The sequence below is a fragment of the Entelurus aequoreus genome, linkage group LG25 (assembly GCF_033978785.1).
Source record: "Entelurus aequoreus isolate RoL-2023_Sb linkage group LG25, RoL_Eaeq_v1.1, whole genome shotgun sequence".
Classification (NCBI taxonomy): Eukaryota; Metazoa; Chordata; class Actinopteri; order Syngnathiformes; family Syngnathidae; genus Entelurus; species Entelurus aequoreus.
Genome location: NC_084755.1, coordinates 10013440 through 10031749, shown reverse-complemented (window position 1 = coordinate 10031749; position 18310 = coordinate 10013440). Strand labels below are relative to the sequence as shown.

Genomic DNA, 18310 nt, shown 5'->3' with positions numbered 1-18310 from the left:
ACGAAATAAACCAAAATAATACAAATAAACCAAAATAATATGACAATATATACAGTACAGGCCAAAAGTTTGGACACAGCTTCTCCTCATTCAATGAGTTTTCTTTATTTTTATGACTATTTACATTGCAGATTGCCACTGAAGGCATCACAACTATGGAGTTATGTACTTAACAAAAAAAAGTGAAATAACTGAAAACATGTTTTATATTCTAGTTTCTTCAAAATAGCCACCCTCTGCTCTGATTACTGCTTTGCACACTCTTGCATTCTCTCCATGAGCTTCAAGCACACATGTGAAGTGAAAAACATTTCAGGTGACTACCTCTAGAAGCTCATGGAGAGAATGCCAAGAGTGCGCAAAAAAGCGACATCAGTGTGTAAAGGATATCACCACATGGGCTCAGGAACACTTGAGAAAACCACTGTCAGTAACTACAATTGGTCGCTGCATCCATAAGTGCAAGTTAAAACTCTACTATGTAAAGCGAAAGCCATTTATCAACAACACCCAGAAACGCCGCCGGCTTCGCTGGGCCCGAGCTCATTTAAGATGGACTGATGCAAATCTAGATTGTTATAGGCGCAAAGTCCAAAAGCCAGCATCTGTGATGGTATGGGAGTGTATTAGTGCCCAAGGCATGGGTTACTTACACATTTGTGAAGGCACCATTAATGCTGAAAGGTACATACAGGTTTTGGAGCAACATATGTTGCCATCCAAGCAATGTTATCATGGACGCCCCTGCTTATTTCAGCAAGACAATGCCAAGCCACGTGTTACAACAGCGTGGCTTCATAGTAAAAGAGTATAGGTACTAGACTGGCCTGCCTGTAGTCCAGACCTGTCTCCCATTGAAAATGTGTGGTGCATTATGAAGCCTAAAATACCACATTGGAGACCCATTAAGCTGTACATCAAGCAAGAATGGGAAATAATTCCACCTGAAAAGCTTAAAAAATGTGTCTCCCCAGTTCTCAAATGTTTACTGAGTGTTGTTAAAAGGAAAGGCCATGTAACACAGTGGTAAAAATGCAACTTTTTTGCAATGTGTTGCTGCCATTAAATTCTAAGTTAATGATTATTTGAAAAAAAAAAAAAAAAGTTTCTCAGTTCCAACATTAAATATCTTGTCTTTGCAGTCTATTCAATTGAATATAAATGGAAAAGGATTTGGAAATCATTGTATTCTGTTTTTATTCAGGAATTACACAACATGCCAACTTCACTAGTTTGTAAATAAACAACCTCTGATACTCTACAAGGAAACACTGTCCAATTGCTTGTGGAGAATCTGGCCAAATAAAATAAAATGCGTAACACGCGAGGCCTGTGTTGCATTCTGGGACACATCACTACAAAAAAACAGAATGTGCATGAAAGATGAGGAGGACAACAAAGAACTGGATTGTGGTTCAGCAGAATAAACACATCCAGATCTTTTGTAGCACAATTTTTCAATTTGTTTTTTCTCCTCTTGATGAAAATAGTACATCATTTAAAGCTCAATTATTCCATTGAAAGCTGCAGCAAAAGAATGGGAACTCCACTAGTAGAGATACACAGCAAGAAATACACAAATTAGTGGTTGCGCCTCCTCTACGTGTCCTCGTACAACCGGTCACTTCTGACAACACGGAGAGTGAAAGGAGAAACGGAGGCGGGCCGAAGAGGGGAGGAGAGAGGCAGTAGCTTTTACCGTAAGCCATGAGTCACTCCAGCCCACAGCACTGGACCTCTGCCACGCTCGCTCCCTCCACCGGTCTTTCTTTTCCTTCGCCTTTCTAGTGATGCCAAGCCCGGCCCCACTGAGGTGCATGGCCAACTAGCTAGCTCCGTATTCCTTCTCCTCCCCCGCAAAACAAAGTAAAATAGTCAGCAAAGTGTAGGAGGAGGACAGTGAAAAAGGAGGAGGGAATAGCAAGATGTGGGATGGACGTCTCTTTGCCATGGAGGTAAAGCCGTTTTCTCTTTATTCTCTTTTAAAGAGATGGTACTTCAGAGCCGACAGAAAATAACTGAGAATGTGCTTCACTGGGTGACTCCGGAAGGAAAAACCCACACAAACCCATACGGTTATGCCAGCTGTGTTTACACACCATTTTCTTCCTCTGGATTCCTTGATTCTTATTTAGAATTCCCACCCAGACAGAGTGAAAATAAACAGCAGTTGGACACACAGGTGACTAAACATGCACACTATTCAGCACATCAAGCCTAAAAGCTGAAACACTGTTAATGGATGTTTTTTTAACTTGATATAGACTCTTTGTCAATAAATTCCTGTCAAGCTCAGGTCATGGGCACAATGGATATATGGACAGAAGTATTGGAGCAGGGTACTAAGCGTCTCCTTTATGACAATAGCTATTTCTGGAAAGTCTTTTTGTGGTTTTCAACCTTTATGGATCCTATTTACACCAAAAGCAGATAATATTGCTTCATTGATGTGCATTTTTGATCAATAGACAATTAAACTTTAGCAACTAAACACATATTTACACACCTATGCTTGAGAAGGAACAGGATGAAGAAAATCTTATATTTCCTGCCGTCTTCAACATAATAAGTAGTCTTACTTAATGGCATACTAACCAACCCTCCCGATTTTCCCGGGAGACTCCCGAATTTCAGTGCCCACTCCCAAATTTCTCCCGATTTCCACCCGCACAACTGCCTTTAGCGTCCTCTACAACCTGTTGTCACGCCCGCTTTTCCGCCATACAAACAGCGTGCCAGCCCGGTCACATAATACGTGCGGCTTTTACACACGCATTAGTGAATGCAAGGCATACTTTATCAACAGCCATACAGGTCACACTGAGGGTGTACGTATAAACAACTTTAACACTGTTACAAATATGCGCCACACTGTGAACCCACACCAAACAAGAATGACAAACACATTTCGGGAGAACATCCGCACCGTAACACAACATAAACACAACAGAACAGATACCCAGAACCCCTTGCAGCACTAACTCTTCCAGGAAGCTTAAATATACACCCCCCGCTACCACCAAAACCCGCCCACTTCAACCCCCCCCCCATCTCTCGAATTCTGAGGTCTCAAGGTTGGCAAGTATGCTTAATGGATAGCCCAGATTCACAAGCATACAAACCAAACAAATACATCCAAATATAATGAAAACAAACAAAAAACACACAAAAAAAACCAACAACTGCAAAACTTCAAGAAGTACAAACCGAACAAAAAAAGTAATATACACCTCACGGGGTGATACAAAACAAATACAAAACCAGAAAAAATATAAGTAAAATAATAAATATAAAGCAAAATGTAGAAACTTACGGCTGTCCATATGATCTTATTGTTCTGTCTTTATATATATTTTTTCAATTGGAATATATTTCTACAATCTTTTATCTCATTGTAAAGAGAATTCCATAGTTTAACCCCCACCACTGATATACACATTTGTTTTAAAGTTGTCCTTGAATACTGATGTTTGAAATGACCTTTTCGTCTATGCTCTTCATTCTCAGAAGTGATGACAAAAATGATTTGTAAATTTGCTGGTAATGTTTTACTTTTAGCCTTTGGTATGACTGTAACTTTACTAGCTCCTGTAGTTTCAATAAACCAGAATTAATAAATAATATGTTGGTGTGTTCCAGATAATCAGCTTTATGAATAATCCTTATAGCTCTTTTCTGTAGTTGATACAATGCCTTTATGTTACTCTTATATGTGTTCCCCCACACTTCCACACAGTAGCTGATATATATATATATATATATATATATATATATATATATATATATATATATATATATATATATATATATTAGGGCTGCAACAACTAATCGATTAAATCGATTATAAAAATAGTTGCCGATTAATTTAGTCATCGATTCGTTGGATCTATGCTATGCGCATGCGCAGAGGCTTTAAAAAAAAAAATATATGTATTTTTTTTAAAAAAATGTTTTTTAAATAAACCTTTATTTATAAACTGCAACATGTACAAACAGCTGAGAAACAATAATCAAAATAAGTATGGTGCCAGTATGCTGTTTTTTTTCAATAAAATACTGGAAAGGATAGAAATGTAGTTTGTCTCTTTTATCCGATTATTAATCGATTAATCGAAGTAATCAACAGATTAATCGATTATCAAATAAATCGTTAGTTGCAGCCCTAATATATATATATATATATATATATATATATATATATATATATATATATATATATATATATATATATATGTATATGTATATATATATATATATATATATATATATATGTATATGTATATATATATATATGTATATATATATATGTATATATATATGTATATGTATATATATGTATATATATGTATATATATATATACTATTTTTATAATCGATTTTAATCGATTAGTTGTTGCAGCCCTAATATATATATATATATATATATATATATATATATATATATATATATATATATATATATATATATATATATATATTAGGGCTGCAACTAACGATTTATTAGTTAGTTGCTTGATTGAGGGCTGCAACAACTAATCGATTAAAATCGATTATAAAAATAGTTGCCGATTAATTTAGTCATCGATTCGTTGGATCTATGTTATGCGCATGCGCAGAGGCTTTTTAAAAAATAAAATAAAATAAATAAATACAATTTTTGTTGTTGTTGAAATAAACCTTTATTTATGAACTGCTACATGTACAAACAGCTGAGAAACAATAATCAAAATAAGTATGGTGCCAGTATGCTGTTTTTTTTCAATAAAATACTGGAAAGGATAGAAATGTAGTTTGTCTCTTTTATCCGATTATTAATCGATTACTCGAAGTAATAATCGACAGATTAATCGATTATCAAATTAATCGTTAGTTGCAGCCCTAATGTATATATATATCCCAAATTAGTTAGTAAGATAAACATTTTAATTATAAGGGGTAAATAATGGGTATAGACCAGGGCTATTCAACTGGCAGCGCGGGAACATTTTTGCCGCCAATTAAACATAATAAAACATTAGAGCGCCCATGTTGAAGAAGAAAAAATTGGTCCAACTTGTAAAAATTGACATTTTAACCTCACAATGCCCAGCTGAAATGGACACTTGTATTTTTCAAAACCGTTTTTTCCTGAAATGTGTAATTTTGATAAAAGAAAACAAACATCCACTATACAGTATGCTGGTTCTCAGAATAAAAATAACGATTTATTGATTAAATTGATTATAAAAAAAGCATAAATTTGTAATTTATCACAATTTACAATTATTAATTTAATAAGTAAAATATATATATATATTATTGCTCCAGCGCATATGAGAGCAGTGAGCCTAGAGAGACTAGCGGAGTTCCAATAAAAAGAGATGGCTCATAAAAACAATGACAAAGTGGAAAGGGAGCAAAGGTCCCAGAGAAGATGACAGAAAGGTTTTGTGATCATTCAAAAGTGAAAAAGACAGACACTGTGGTGAAATGTTTGCATTTTAAAACAGAGCTAGCATTTCACTATATCACTACGTCAATGCTACAACATTACCAGAAAGCATCCTGTATATTTATGAGCAGCAAACAAGGTTGTGAGTATATCATAACAAATATTCACCTACATTTATACATTTGCCACAAACTTCGTTTGTATAAAGTACCAGAAGAGTGGAAAAATAGGTTGACTTTGTATGCTTAATTGTGTTTCATTCTATTCATTAATTGTATACCATTGTTACCATGAATTGATTAACGTGGACCCCGACTTAAACAAGTTGAAAAACTTATTAGGGTGTTACCATTTAGTGGTCAATTGTACGGAATATGTACTGTACTGTGCAATCTACTAATAAAAGTTTCAATCAGTCAATCAATCAATACACAAGTATATGAAAATACCGTCTTAACATCACAAAATTCCACAAATTCAGTTGGCCATTTTGAATATTCCGCTCCGAATATCTTCAACAATTTCTGTAGATTGTACACCACTGGAGTAACGTTTCTGCACTGTGACCATGGTATTAGATCAGTCATACTGGAAATACGCAAAAATTGGAAAGAGATGTGCTGTTTATCATATACAAACCTTATGTAAAACAAGAACACATACGTTTGGCTTTTTTTTATGCATTCGAAATCGTAAATAAATGGTTAACAATTGAGTCTCTATTGCGCCCATTATACCCTCTAAAACACATCCAGAAACCGCCAATCATTTTCCATTTAAATGTCGTGACCTGAAAATTAACCAAATATGAGTGATATCGTTATTATAAGCGCCAATGCAGACGGCCTATTTTGGAGGCGCATTGATAGCAGCGAGCTAATGCTAGCTTATGCTGCTATTGTTGATACACTAAGCCAGCGAATGCTTCTGTTCCGTCTCAAACTTGCTAAAACTTAATTTGAGATTATAATTCATGCATCTCACACCTGGTAGTAAACTAATGTGGCCATAGGCCAAGAGGCTGGTCGACTTTGACATCCCCCGAGACAGGAAAGAAGACGTAGTTGCGGCAACATTTAACACCTCTTGAGGATTGAGATTGAATCTTCATCTAAACGGAATTATGTGAGTGTCCCGTCAGTCGGCATTCCAACAAGAGTGGAAATATTATAGTAAGTGTTTGTTTTATTATGGTTAGTGTGTATGTTCAGCACCTAGTGTTACAATAAAGCTGCATCCGTTTAGCACTCGACTTTTAAAATGTATTGCTCATCCTCCTTGTGTTCGGGCTCATAAATACAAGGTTCTGGATCATAATTTTTCCCCAAAGTAATCGTTATTAGCTCTCACAAAGTCAGCATGATTACCATTGTTGTTGATGGGGAAGGGATCTGTTTTTCCTAACTCTCAAAATGGCTGAGGAATCTCTGTGAGATTGGCACTGTATTGACCATATCTATTTATTCGGAAACTTTGAAAGTCTTATAGATGTATATGATAATAGCTTTAATCTAGAGGCAACCTGTTTTTCCACTCTACTGGTACTTTAAGCACACACATTCAGATGCATGTGCGGCATTTAGTGGAGACATCGATGCCTGTTTTGGTACATCTTTGGAAAAAGAATGACTGAATGTGTATTCCAAGTTCAAGCTGTCTTCAATAGCTAAATATCGAGATATTAGATATCAGATAGTAATCATTTTAATCTAAGATTATCATTTTAATTATTTAAGTAATTAATTCCCCTAAACCTTTTAAGTAAAGTACCAATGATTGTCTCACACACACACTAGGTGAGGTATGATTATCTTCTGCATTTGACCCATCAACCACACCCCCTGGGAGGTGAGGGGAGCAGTGAGCAGCAGCAGTAGCTGCACCCGGGAATCATTTTTGGTGACTTAACCCCCAATTCCAACCCTTGATGCTGAGCGCGAAGCAGGGAGGTAATGGGTCCCATTTTTATAGTCTTTGCTATGACTCGGCCGGGGTTTGAACTCACAACCTACCGATCTCAGGGCAGACACTCTATCTTTTATGCAAAATGTAGTTATTTATTATCTTTTACCTCGTTCATGTGGCTTCACAGCTTGTTAAGTTTTTTATTTTTTATTTTTTAATTTTAATATAAGTAATACCTACTCAGTGGCCTAGTGGTTAGAGTGTCCGCCCTGAGATCGGTAGGTTGTGAGTTCAAACCCCGGCCGAGTCATACCAAATACTATAAAAATGGGACCCGTTACCTCCCTGCTTGGCACTCAGCATCAAGGGTTGGAATTGGGGTTTAAATCACCAAAAATGATTCCCGAGCGCGGCCACCGCTGCTGCCCACTGCTCCCCTCACCTCCCCTCCCAGGGGGTGATCAAGGGTGATGGGTCAAATGCAGAGAATAATTTCGTCACACCTGGTGTGTGTGTGACAATCATTGGTACTTTAATATATGCACACTATTCAACACAAAATTGCAATTTCAATGCTTTGTGCATTTATAGGAACAAAGAAAATCATTGTTTATTTCAACACTTTCCCCTAAAAATCGCATGGAGGCTAAAAAGTGTGTTTTATTCGATGACCCGATTAATCGAACAAATTAATCCATTACCAATATAATTGATAGCTGCTGCCCGACCTGCAAAGCTTTTTTGAAAATGTGGCCTCTAGAAAAAAATGGTTGAATAGCCCTGGTCTAGACAATGACTTTTCAAACAATGACATTGAACACACAACATGATTTTTTTAGTCTGACCTGTAGGCAGGTTGGTTGAACAGGGGTCACAATGTATGGCAGCTGCTGCTGCGGGCTCAGCAGCGACAAGAGGCAGGGTGCCGGGAGGTAGTGGCTGACCCCTCTTCAGCAGCTGCTTGTGCTCCTGCTGACGGAAGCGCGGGGGCACCTCTCTGCTGGCCGGGTGGCGCGGCTGGAGGGGAGTCTGTGGGGCGGTTTGAAGTTGGCCTCCGCAGAGGCCACGCTTGCCATCGCCACTGCTTGGGGGTACCGGCGGCGGGGTGACGGTGGGATCAGCAGGGGGTACAGGATGGACGGGGTCGAGCTTGACAGAGTCTGGCACTGTGGGAGCAAGAATGTACTTTTTAAATAATGTTTTAACAGTGATATGTTTTTGTAAAGCCTGTTAATGAGCAACAAACGTGTCAAAAACTAATCTATTTTTAAGAGAAAAAAAGTCGCTTTAGAAGTTCATGGCGGAAAAAACATATCCCTCATGGACTTGATATTGTCTTTGACATCACTTTACAGAGGACAGCGTTGTTAAAAAAAAAAAGAAAGAAAGACAAAAACAGGCTTCACTACACATCTTAAAACAAAGCTTGGACCTCTGCCAACTACCGTATTTTCCGGACTATAAGGCGCACTTAAAATCCCTTTTTCCCCCTCAAAACTCGACAGTGCTCCTAATAACCCGGTGCGCCTAATGTACGGAATATTTTTGGTTTTCCTTACTACCTCGAAGCAATTTTATTTGGTACATGGTGTAATGATAGGTATGACCAGTAGATGGCAGTCAAACATAAGAGATACGTGGTAAGAGGTATGATGGCAATATGTCTCAAGTAAACAACATCAACATTTTATATGTTCCATTGAAAATATAGAACATTACACACGGCACTCAAAAAATCTATCAAAATGTTTTAGTACGACTTTGGTAAGCTATGAAGCCGCACCGCTTGATGGATTGTACTGTGCTTCAACATATGAGTATTATTATGGTGTGTTTAAGGTAAGATACACTACCGTTCAAAAGTTTGGGGTCACCCCAACAATTTTGTGGAATAGCCTTCATTTCTAAGAACAAGAATAGACTGTCGAGTTTCAGATGAAAGTTCTCTTTTTCTGGCCATTTTGAGCATTTAATTGACCCCACAAATGTGATGCTCCAGAAACTCAATCTGCTCAAAGGAAGGTCAGTTTTGTAGCTTCTGTAACGAGCTAAACTGTTTTCAGATGTGTGAACATGATTGCACAAGGGTTTTCTAATCATCAATCAGCCTTCTGAGCCAATGAGCAAACACATTGTACCATTAGAACACTGGAGTGATAGTTGCTGGAAATGGGCCTCTATACACCTATGTAGATATTGCACCAAAAACCAGACATTTGCAGCTAGAATAGTCATTTACCACATTAGCAATGTATAGAGTGTATTTCTTTAAAGTTAAGACTAGTTTAAAGTTATCTTCATTGAAAAGTACAGTGCTTTTCCTTCAAAAATAAGGACATTTCAATGTGACCCCAAACTTTTGAACGGTAGTGTATATTAACTGGCGTTTTGTTTCGCAATATTGTGCAAAAGCAACTTTTCGTATTCTGGTACCTGCTGATCTGTATTTGGAATCTTCATAAATCCTGAAAAATTGCGGGCATCCGCCTTTATAGTTCGTACCGCAGGCATAGTCTTTTTCTTTACCTTCTTGTTATGGGACATTTATCCACCGCTGTTGCCATTTCTAATATAAATAAAGTAGTGTAAAGTTCTTACTTATATCTGTCAGTAAACTCGCCATGAAAGCACTAAAACATACCGGTGTAGTGAGTTTACATTATTCACCCAAGGACGGTTTTTCACGGACCACATTTGCGGCCTTGTTGTTGTTTCCGGATGAGGAGCTGCTGCTCTGTTATTTATTGAAGTAAAGTCTGGATGTCATTAAAACAGTTAGCTCCATCTTTTGACACTTCTTCCAATCCCGTCCTTGCACGCTACACCGCTACAACAAAGATGACGGGGAGAAGACGCTGCCGACCGCCCACAAAACGGCGCATCCTGAAGCGACTGTCAGAAAGCGGCTTGAAAATGATCTGTAAAACATCATCTATGCAACATTTTGACCAAAGAACGACCATTACATGTTATGTAGACCACAAGGAAGTGTTTTCCATTTAGAAAAAAAATTAATAATAATTTAACTCCTTTAATGCGCCCTATAATCCGGTGCACCTTTTATATGAAAAAAGATCGAAAATAGACCATTCATCGGCAGTGCGCCTTATAATCCGTTGCGCCCTATGGCCCAGAAAATACGGTATATCCCTCAGTCAGCTAGATACTGTATGTGTGAGGTGTGAATTCAATAATTTAGTTTTTCTTCAGCGAATAGGCTAATTTAGCATGATGTCGCTGTTAGAATTTGACCGCAAAGTTAGCACTATGCTAGTGATGCTAACGTCATTTCTGTCCCACATTGTTGTATCTATATGGCATTAGAGACAGAGCTTATTAGCATAAAACTACTTTCCAGAATGGCTTACTAAAAACGGTCTAAATTCCAGCATCAAGGCAGCATGTTGGACAACACACTTCATCATTTATACTCTTTAAGACAGTGGTCCCCAACCACCGATACCGGTCCGTGGATCGATTGGTACCGGGCCTCACAAGAAATAAAAAAAAATAAAATAAAAAAAATATATTTTTATTTTTTATTAACCCTTGTGTGGTGTTCGGGTCTGTGGGACCCGTTTTCGATTTTTATTAAAAGAAAAATGATACAATTAATTAATTTTTCAAACTGACACTCACTGGCTTTGGCTCATTTTCTGTGAAGAACATATATCAGAACACATATTTAATGAACACACACCATACACCCCCCCTACACATTTCTATTACATATAAGATGTCCGGGGTCCACTGGACCCAGGGCTAATAGTAGTGTGGAAATTGATGTTCTGTGTACCACACGCCCAAACACACACACACACACACACACACACACACACACACACACACACACACACACACACACACACACACACACACACACACACACACACACACACACACACACACACACACACACACACACACACACACACACACACACACACACACACACACAGCAGGCCTAGACGGGGAGGACAGAGTGTAGGTACACAGAACAACAGAGGGTCAAATGTGCGACAAAATGAGAGCAGACAGTGTTGACAAACAATGTTGCAACCTTGTGTGGGAACAGCAGGTGCAGAAACACAAAAGAAGAATCCCTGTGGGATGCAGAAACTGAAATGTCCATGCAACGTTCATATTGTTGTTACTCAGCCAGAGTTTGTGGGTCTTAGACTTAGACTTACTTTTTATTGTCGTTCAAATTTGAACTTTACAGAACAGATAAGAACGAAATTTTGTTGCATTAGCTGGTTGGCAGTGCAGGATAAAAAAAGCAATAAGGTGCAGATATAAATAAATAGATTACTGCAAAGATAAATATATTGCACTTTTGCATATGCATCTACGTTTATGGATGTATGTTATATTGTCTTTATATTCCAGCCAGTTCATCCATTTTTGGGGGGAATTGAGGGGATTATTATGATGCGTTCAAGAGTCTTACGGCCTGAGGGAAGAAGCTGTTACAGAACCTGGAGGTTCTGCTACGGAGGCTGCGGAACCTCTTTCTAGAGTCCAGCAGTGAAAACAGTCCTTGGTGGGGTTGGGAGGAGTCTCTGCAGATTTTCTGAGCCCTGGTCAGGCAGCGGCTTTTTGCGATCTCCTGGATAGGAGGAAGAGGAGTCCTGATGATCTTTTCCGCTGTTCTCACCACTCTCTGCAGAGACTTCCAGTCTGAGGCACTGCAGGCTCCAGTCCAGACAGAGATGCTGTTGGTCAGTAGGCTCTCTATAGTGCCTCTGTAGAATGTGGTGAGAACAGGGGGAGGGAGCTGTGCTCTTTTCATCCGACGCAAAAAGTGCATGTGCTGCTGAGCTCTTTTTACAAGAGCTTCGGTGTGTAGGGACCAGGTCATATTGTCAGTTATCTGCACCCCCAGGAACTTGGTGCTGCTTACCATCTCCACCGCTGTGCCGTTGATGAAGAGTGGAGCGTGGCTGGACTGGTGCTTCCTGAAGTCGACGATCTCCTTGGTCTTGTCGACGTTCAGGACCAAGTTGTTGGTTCTGCACCAGTCAACCAGATGTTTCACCTCCTCCTTGTAGTCCATGTCATTGTTGTCACGGATGAGGCACACTACTGTCGTGTCGTCCGCATACTTCACAATGTGGTTAGTAGTGGACCTGGCGCAGCAGTCATGGGTCATCAACGTGAACAGCAGCGGACTCAGGACGCAGCCCTGGGGGGAGCCGGTGCTCAGGGAGATGGCACTGGAGGTGTTGTTGCCCACTCTCACAGACTGGTGTCTGTCTGTGAGGAAGTCAAGCAGCCAGTTGCATAGGGGGGTACTGAATCCAAGGGGGGCCAGTTTGCCCACCAAATGCTGCGGGATGATGGTGTTGAATGCAGAGTTGAAGTCCAGAAACAACATCCGCACGTGTGTGTCCTTTCCTTCCAGATGTGCTAAGCTCAGGTGGAGTGCAGAGGAGATGGCGTCCTCTGTGGAGCGGTTAGGGCAATAAGCAAACTGGTATGGGTCGAATGTGGGGGGAAGTCTGGAGACAATGTACTCCTTTACCAGCCTCTCGAAGCACTTCATTACAGATGTTTTTTGGGATAAGTCAGTATTTTAACATAAAAGTGTTTGATTATGAGGCATTAAAAGCCACAAAATGCAACGGGTCCATCAGACCCACAAACACTGGCTGAGTAACAACAATATGAACACCACACAAGGGTTAAATCAACATAAAAAACACAAGATACACTTACAATTAGTGCAACAACCCAAAAAACCTCCATCCCCCATTCACACTCATTCGCACACAAGGGTTGCTTCTTTCTGTTATTAATATTTCTGGTTCCTACATTATATATCAATATAGATCAATACAGTCTGCAGGGATACAGTCTGTAAGCACACATGATTGTATTTTTTTTATGCCAAAAAACCCCCCAAAAATAAAATAAAATAAAAAATAACAGCCCCTCCTCCGGTCCGTGGGACAAATTTTAAAGCGTTGACCGGTCCGCAGTTACAAAAAGGTTGGGGACCACTGCTTTAAGACATTGTTAATAACACTGCTCAGTTTGTGTGTGAGAGAGTGTGTTGATGCTCTGCCGCTACATCTTTTGAAACATGTCGTATTGAGTAACTGGAAATATGTGACGTATCATATTGGAACTGTATGTTTGAAATAAACTCCCATCACATGGACAAAGATAAGACCTTCTGGAGGAAAGTTCTGTGGTCAGATGAAACAAAAATTGAGCTGTTTGGCCACAATACCCAGCAATATGTTTGGAGGAGAAAAGGTAAGGCCTTTAATCCCAGGAACACCATCCCTACCGTCAACCATGGTGGTGGTAGTATTATGCTCTGGGCCTGTTTTGCTGCCAATGGAACTAGTGCTTTACAGAGATTAAATGGGACAATGAAAAAGAAGGATTACCTCCAAATTCTTCAGGACAACCTAAAATCATCAGCCCGGAGGTTGGGTCTTGGGCACAGTTGGGTGTTCCAACAGGACAATGACACCGAACACACGCCAAAAGTGGTAAAATAATGGCTAAATCAGGCTAGAATTAAGGTTTTAGAATAGCCTTCCCACAGTCCTGACGTAAACGTGTGGACAATGCTGAAGAAACAAGTCCATGTCAGAAAACCAACAAATATAGCTGAACTGCACCAATTTTGTCAAGAGGAGTGGTCAAAAATTCAACCAGAAGCTTGTGGATGGCTACCAAAAGCGCCTTATTGCAGTGAAACTTGCCAAGGGACATGTAAGCAAATATTAACATTGCTGTATGTATACTTTTGACCCAGCACATTTGCTCACATTTTCAGTAGACCCATAATAAATTCATAAAAGAACCAAACTCCATGAATGTTTTTTGTGACCAACAAGTATGTGCTCCAATCACTCCATCACAAAAAAATAAGAGTTGTAGAAATTATTGGAAACTTGAAACAGCCATGACATTATGTTCTTTAAAAGTGTATGTAAACTTTTGACCACAATTGTACATACATATTTAATATGGACTCTCAGAATGAATGCAGGATCTTTATGCATGGTTGGGAAACGCCACACTTTTTCAGAAAGCGTATGTTGAACTCCAAAATGTACAACTTTTTTATTGAGCGACTAAGGAGGTGCCACTGCAGTAAAGTGTGAAATCCATTCGAGTCTGAAAACCCAAGGTCGAGAGGTCACCCCGAGGTCAAAGAGAATTATCTGCACACAAGCGAGGGTCAGGTGCATTATGGGTATTGGGCACGGTGGATAGTCGCATCAGAACGTAGCATTACGTAATAAAGATGCTGGGGATTGAAAATGTAAACAGGACGTATACTCTTGGTAGTGATTAAATAAACGGTGAAAGTAAAATAAACACTTTTTGAAACGAGCTTGCTGCCATTGGCTGAGCTCTCAAGTGCACACAGTGAATCAATGAATACTTCGCTCACGCACGCACGCACGCACGCACGCACGCACGCACGCACGCACGCACGCACAAGAGACCAGCCCTGACACACACACACACACACACACACACACACACACACACACACACACACACACACACACACACACACACACACACACACACACACACACACACACACACACACACACACACACACACACACACACACACACACACACACAGTCTTATGTAACACTGAGGCCCACACTGAGGGGAAACCAGGTTGCTGTCGTGGAGCCTATACAGCCCCTCTCTTGTTTAACAGTCGGACATGTTTGCTCACATACGCCATCTTGTGGTTTTCGCCGCCATTGCATTTTTGTCATGTACATTTGCGCCACCCTCCCTTGCAGGTGGCTACAACCTCTGCCTGATGCGGTTTCACCTGCATCGGTCTGCTCACAGAATCAGAGGCCGAAGCATCTGCTCCTCGTCCTCTTGGTAATAATTGTTCCTCATCCAAGACACCCTCCCTGTGACCCCCGTCTGCTTTGGTACTTTGACCGCTATTATTGGAGTACCGCGGGAGCCGAGACACGCCACTGACTTTAAGAGGTGATTCCTTGTGAAAAAAAATAAAAAATCTGCGGTGGTTACACCACATTGTTTAATATTAACAGTTGTGGCGGTGGGGACTCTGGATGTGTGACGCTGATTCTTCTGGAAGCATTGGGGGAAGGGATGAAGGGGGAGGGCTGCTCTGTCAGCCAATCTGAGAAAAGGAGAAATAAAAAAACGAGGCGAGAGAAGCAAGGGAACAGATATGTGTGTATGTGTCTGCGCTTGAGGACTACACTCCCTTGCAAATGCCACCGTGAGCTCCAGTCTCACTGCTGTAAACCAGCTTAGGTCCACAATCCTCTTACAATTAGATCACTACTTGCCTCTACAGCGCGCCGTGCTGCTTGCTGTACACTCTTGTTGCAGAGCGACCAAGCAACAGCGCCAAAGTAAATACAGTAAACACAAACTGAATGCTAAAATCAAAACCCCTGCAGCGAGTTGAGCTTTATCATCAAGCTTTGTAGCAGGAGAGCGAAAAGAGACTCTCTCAGACAGGAAATGTGCAAAAAACGCACTGTCCTCAGCTGCGCGGGCGCACAGGAGAATTCCCACCTCATCAAAAATGCACATCAAAGATTGGCCTGAGGGGCAACGATGTGTATTTTCCACTTTAAAAGGGAATCTGAATATTTCTGATTGAAAATATGATAGCGTGTACGTCTGGGGAGAAAATGGGTGGAGGAGTGGGCAGAGCGTTTATGGCGCTCCCTCTTGGGTGGAAGCAGACAAAATGCATCCACAAATCCATCTGTGAGTTTTAGCGGGTGGAGGTGCAAATATAACACGGAACCATGACTCACAGGGGGAGCGACATGACAACAATTATGTCTGTGTAATAATAATGAGGTCACTTAGGAGTGTTGTGATGCTGAGCCCTGGCTGGTTGTACAGTTATCTCACATTATCTCAATACCTCACTTTAGTGACTCACATTACAGCAAGCATTTCAAAGAACTAAAGTTGTACTGGTACAGTAGTAAGTGTACAGGTCGCATAGCAGTGTAGCTTTACAATCCACAACAAATGAGTCCACACAATTAGTGTGCAAATAGCTGGTGATAACACAAGTGAGTAGGGCTGCAGCTATCGATTGTTTTGCTAATTCAGTGATCTATCAATTAGTCTGTTCGATTAAAGGGGAACTAGGGCTGGGCGATATATCGATATACTCGATATATCGCGGGTTTGTCTCTGTGCGATATAAAAAATGACTATATCGTGATATTCGAGTATACGTTCTCACGCAGTTGCTTTTAGCTGCGGGCATTACACTACAGGCTCTTCTCACTCTTTCTTGTCTCTCCTTCTCAGAGGCATAAAACAAGCGCACCTTCTTACATACATCACATACGTATACGCTCTCGCGGAGCAGAGTGGTAGCAGCATGGGTAACGTTGTGGTGCGAGTGGTAATACGAGAGAAAGAAGGTGCGAATCTGGTAACAAATGAAGGAAGAATTAATTCCCAAGAAAAACAGCACGGGGTCCGTCGTCTGGCGGTGGTTTGGCTTCAAGCGGGAAGATGCCGAACAGACAATATATCAAGTGTGGGGCAAAAGCGTTGCTACAAAAAGTAGCATTACTGCTAATATGTAGCATCATTGGAAAAGTCACCTGCTAGAGAATAAGGAGTGCTTGAAACTCCGCATGTCAACATATCCGTTCGGTGCCACACCAACAAAATGCAGAGGCAACCATTTACACATCAACACCATATGAAAAAACTAGTCAACAACAGAAGGAGATAACGTCGGCAGTAACCTACCACATAGCGAAGGACATACACTATTTGATTTCCTATTATGCAGCTCATTTTTATTTGACACTTATTGAAATATCTTGTGTGACATCATGCACAAAAGTGCACTTTATTTGTTTTTAACTATTGTATTGGCGTTCTGTACAAAAAGTGCACTTCAATTTAGTGTTGTTTTGATCAGTCATCTTAGTGACATCATGCACAAAAGTGCACTCATAGCTTGTTTTAAAATGTCTCTGACAATCTTGTACTTTCTGTTTGGAAATGACATGAATGTTTGTGTTTAATAAATACACTTTTGGTCAATTGACTTAGTTGTGATTTCCCTCTCTGCATGAAAGTTTAAAATGAGCATACTGTTTATTAATGCAGTATGAACAAGAATGTTTTAATGTAGACACATAGAATCATCATACTGCTGGGATTATATGCATCAAGTGTTCATTCAAGGCTAAGGCAAAATATCCAGATATATATCGTGTATCGTGACATGGCCTAAAAATATTGAGATATTAAAAAAAGGCCATATCGCCCAGCCCTAAGGGGAACTGCACTTATTTTAGGAATCCAACAATCATTATGAAAGACATGACGACGGCTGTATTTGTTTTTAATGTAGTCTAAGTCGTAATTAAAAGTCACCTTACAACGGAGCAAATGGGACGCTCTCTATTCTGCCCACAACACCCAATAAATAACTACCCCAAAAACCGCCAACGATATTCCATTTACATTTCGCGACTTGAATATTAACCAAGTATAGTGATATTGTTATTACAGGCGCTAACGCAGACAAAGTATAGCAGCGCCGTGATCACTAGCTTGTGTGGCTATATTGACATTGTTTGCTGGTGAGCTGCTTTCTCACATCAGTGTTCGTGAAAGTTTATTCTAGATCATAAATAACTCCTCTCACCTTGATAGTAGAAGAAGGAGGAGGACGTAGTCCAACAAGTTGGTACACTTTGACAGCCAATTTAGATCTGGATAAGGCAAGTACGACACAAAAAGACGCTTGGTTTTACCCCCCCTTCTTTGCGAGGATAATGAGTCATTCTTCATCTAAACGGGAATATAGCAAGATTCTATTAGTCGGCATCCTAATGACAGCAGACATTATACAGTAAGTGATGTTTTATTATGTTTGTTAGCTCTCATGAAGTCTGCACTGACTAGTAATTAGTGGAGTTGTCAAACCAAAAAGCAAAAGGATGC

General features: G+C 40.0%; 1 protein-coding gene across 1 annotated transcript in view; it reads right to left on the bottom strand.

Moving 5' to 3' along the window:
* Positions 1-18310, bottom strand: part of tnrc6c1 (trinucleotide repeat containing adaptor 6C1) — an 81862-nt gene that overhangs the window by 28062 nt on the left and 35490 nt on the right. The window contains exon 4 of the mRNA XM_062037423.1: positions 8182-8502. Within this exon, the coding sequence (XP_061893407.1) occupies positions 8182-8502 (321 nt within the window). The remainder of the gene's footprint in view (positions 1-8181; positions 8503-18310) is intronic.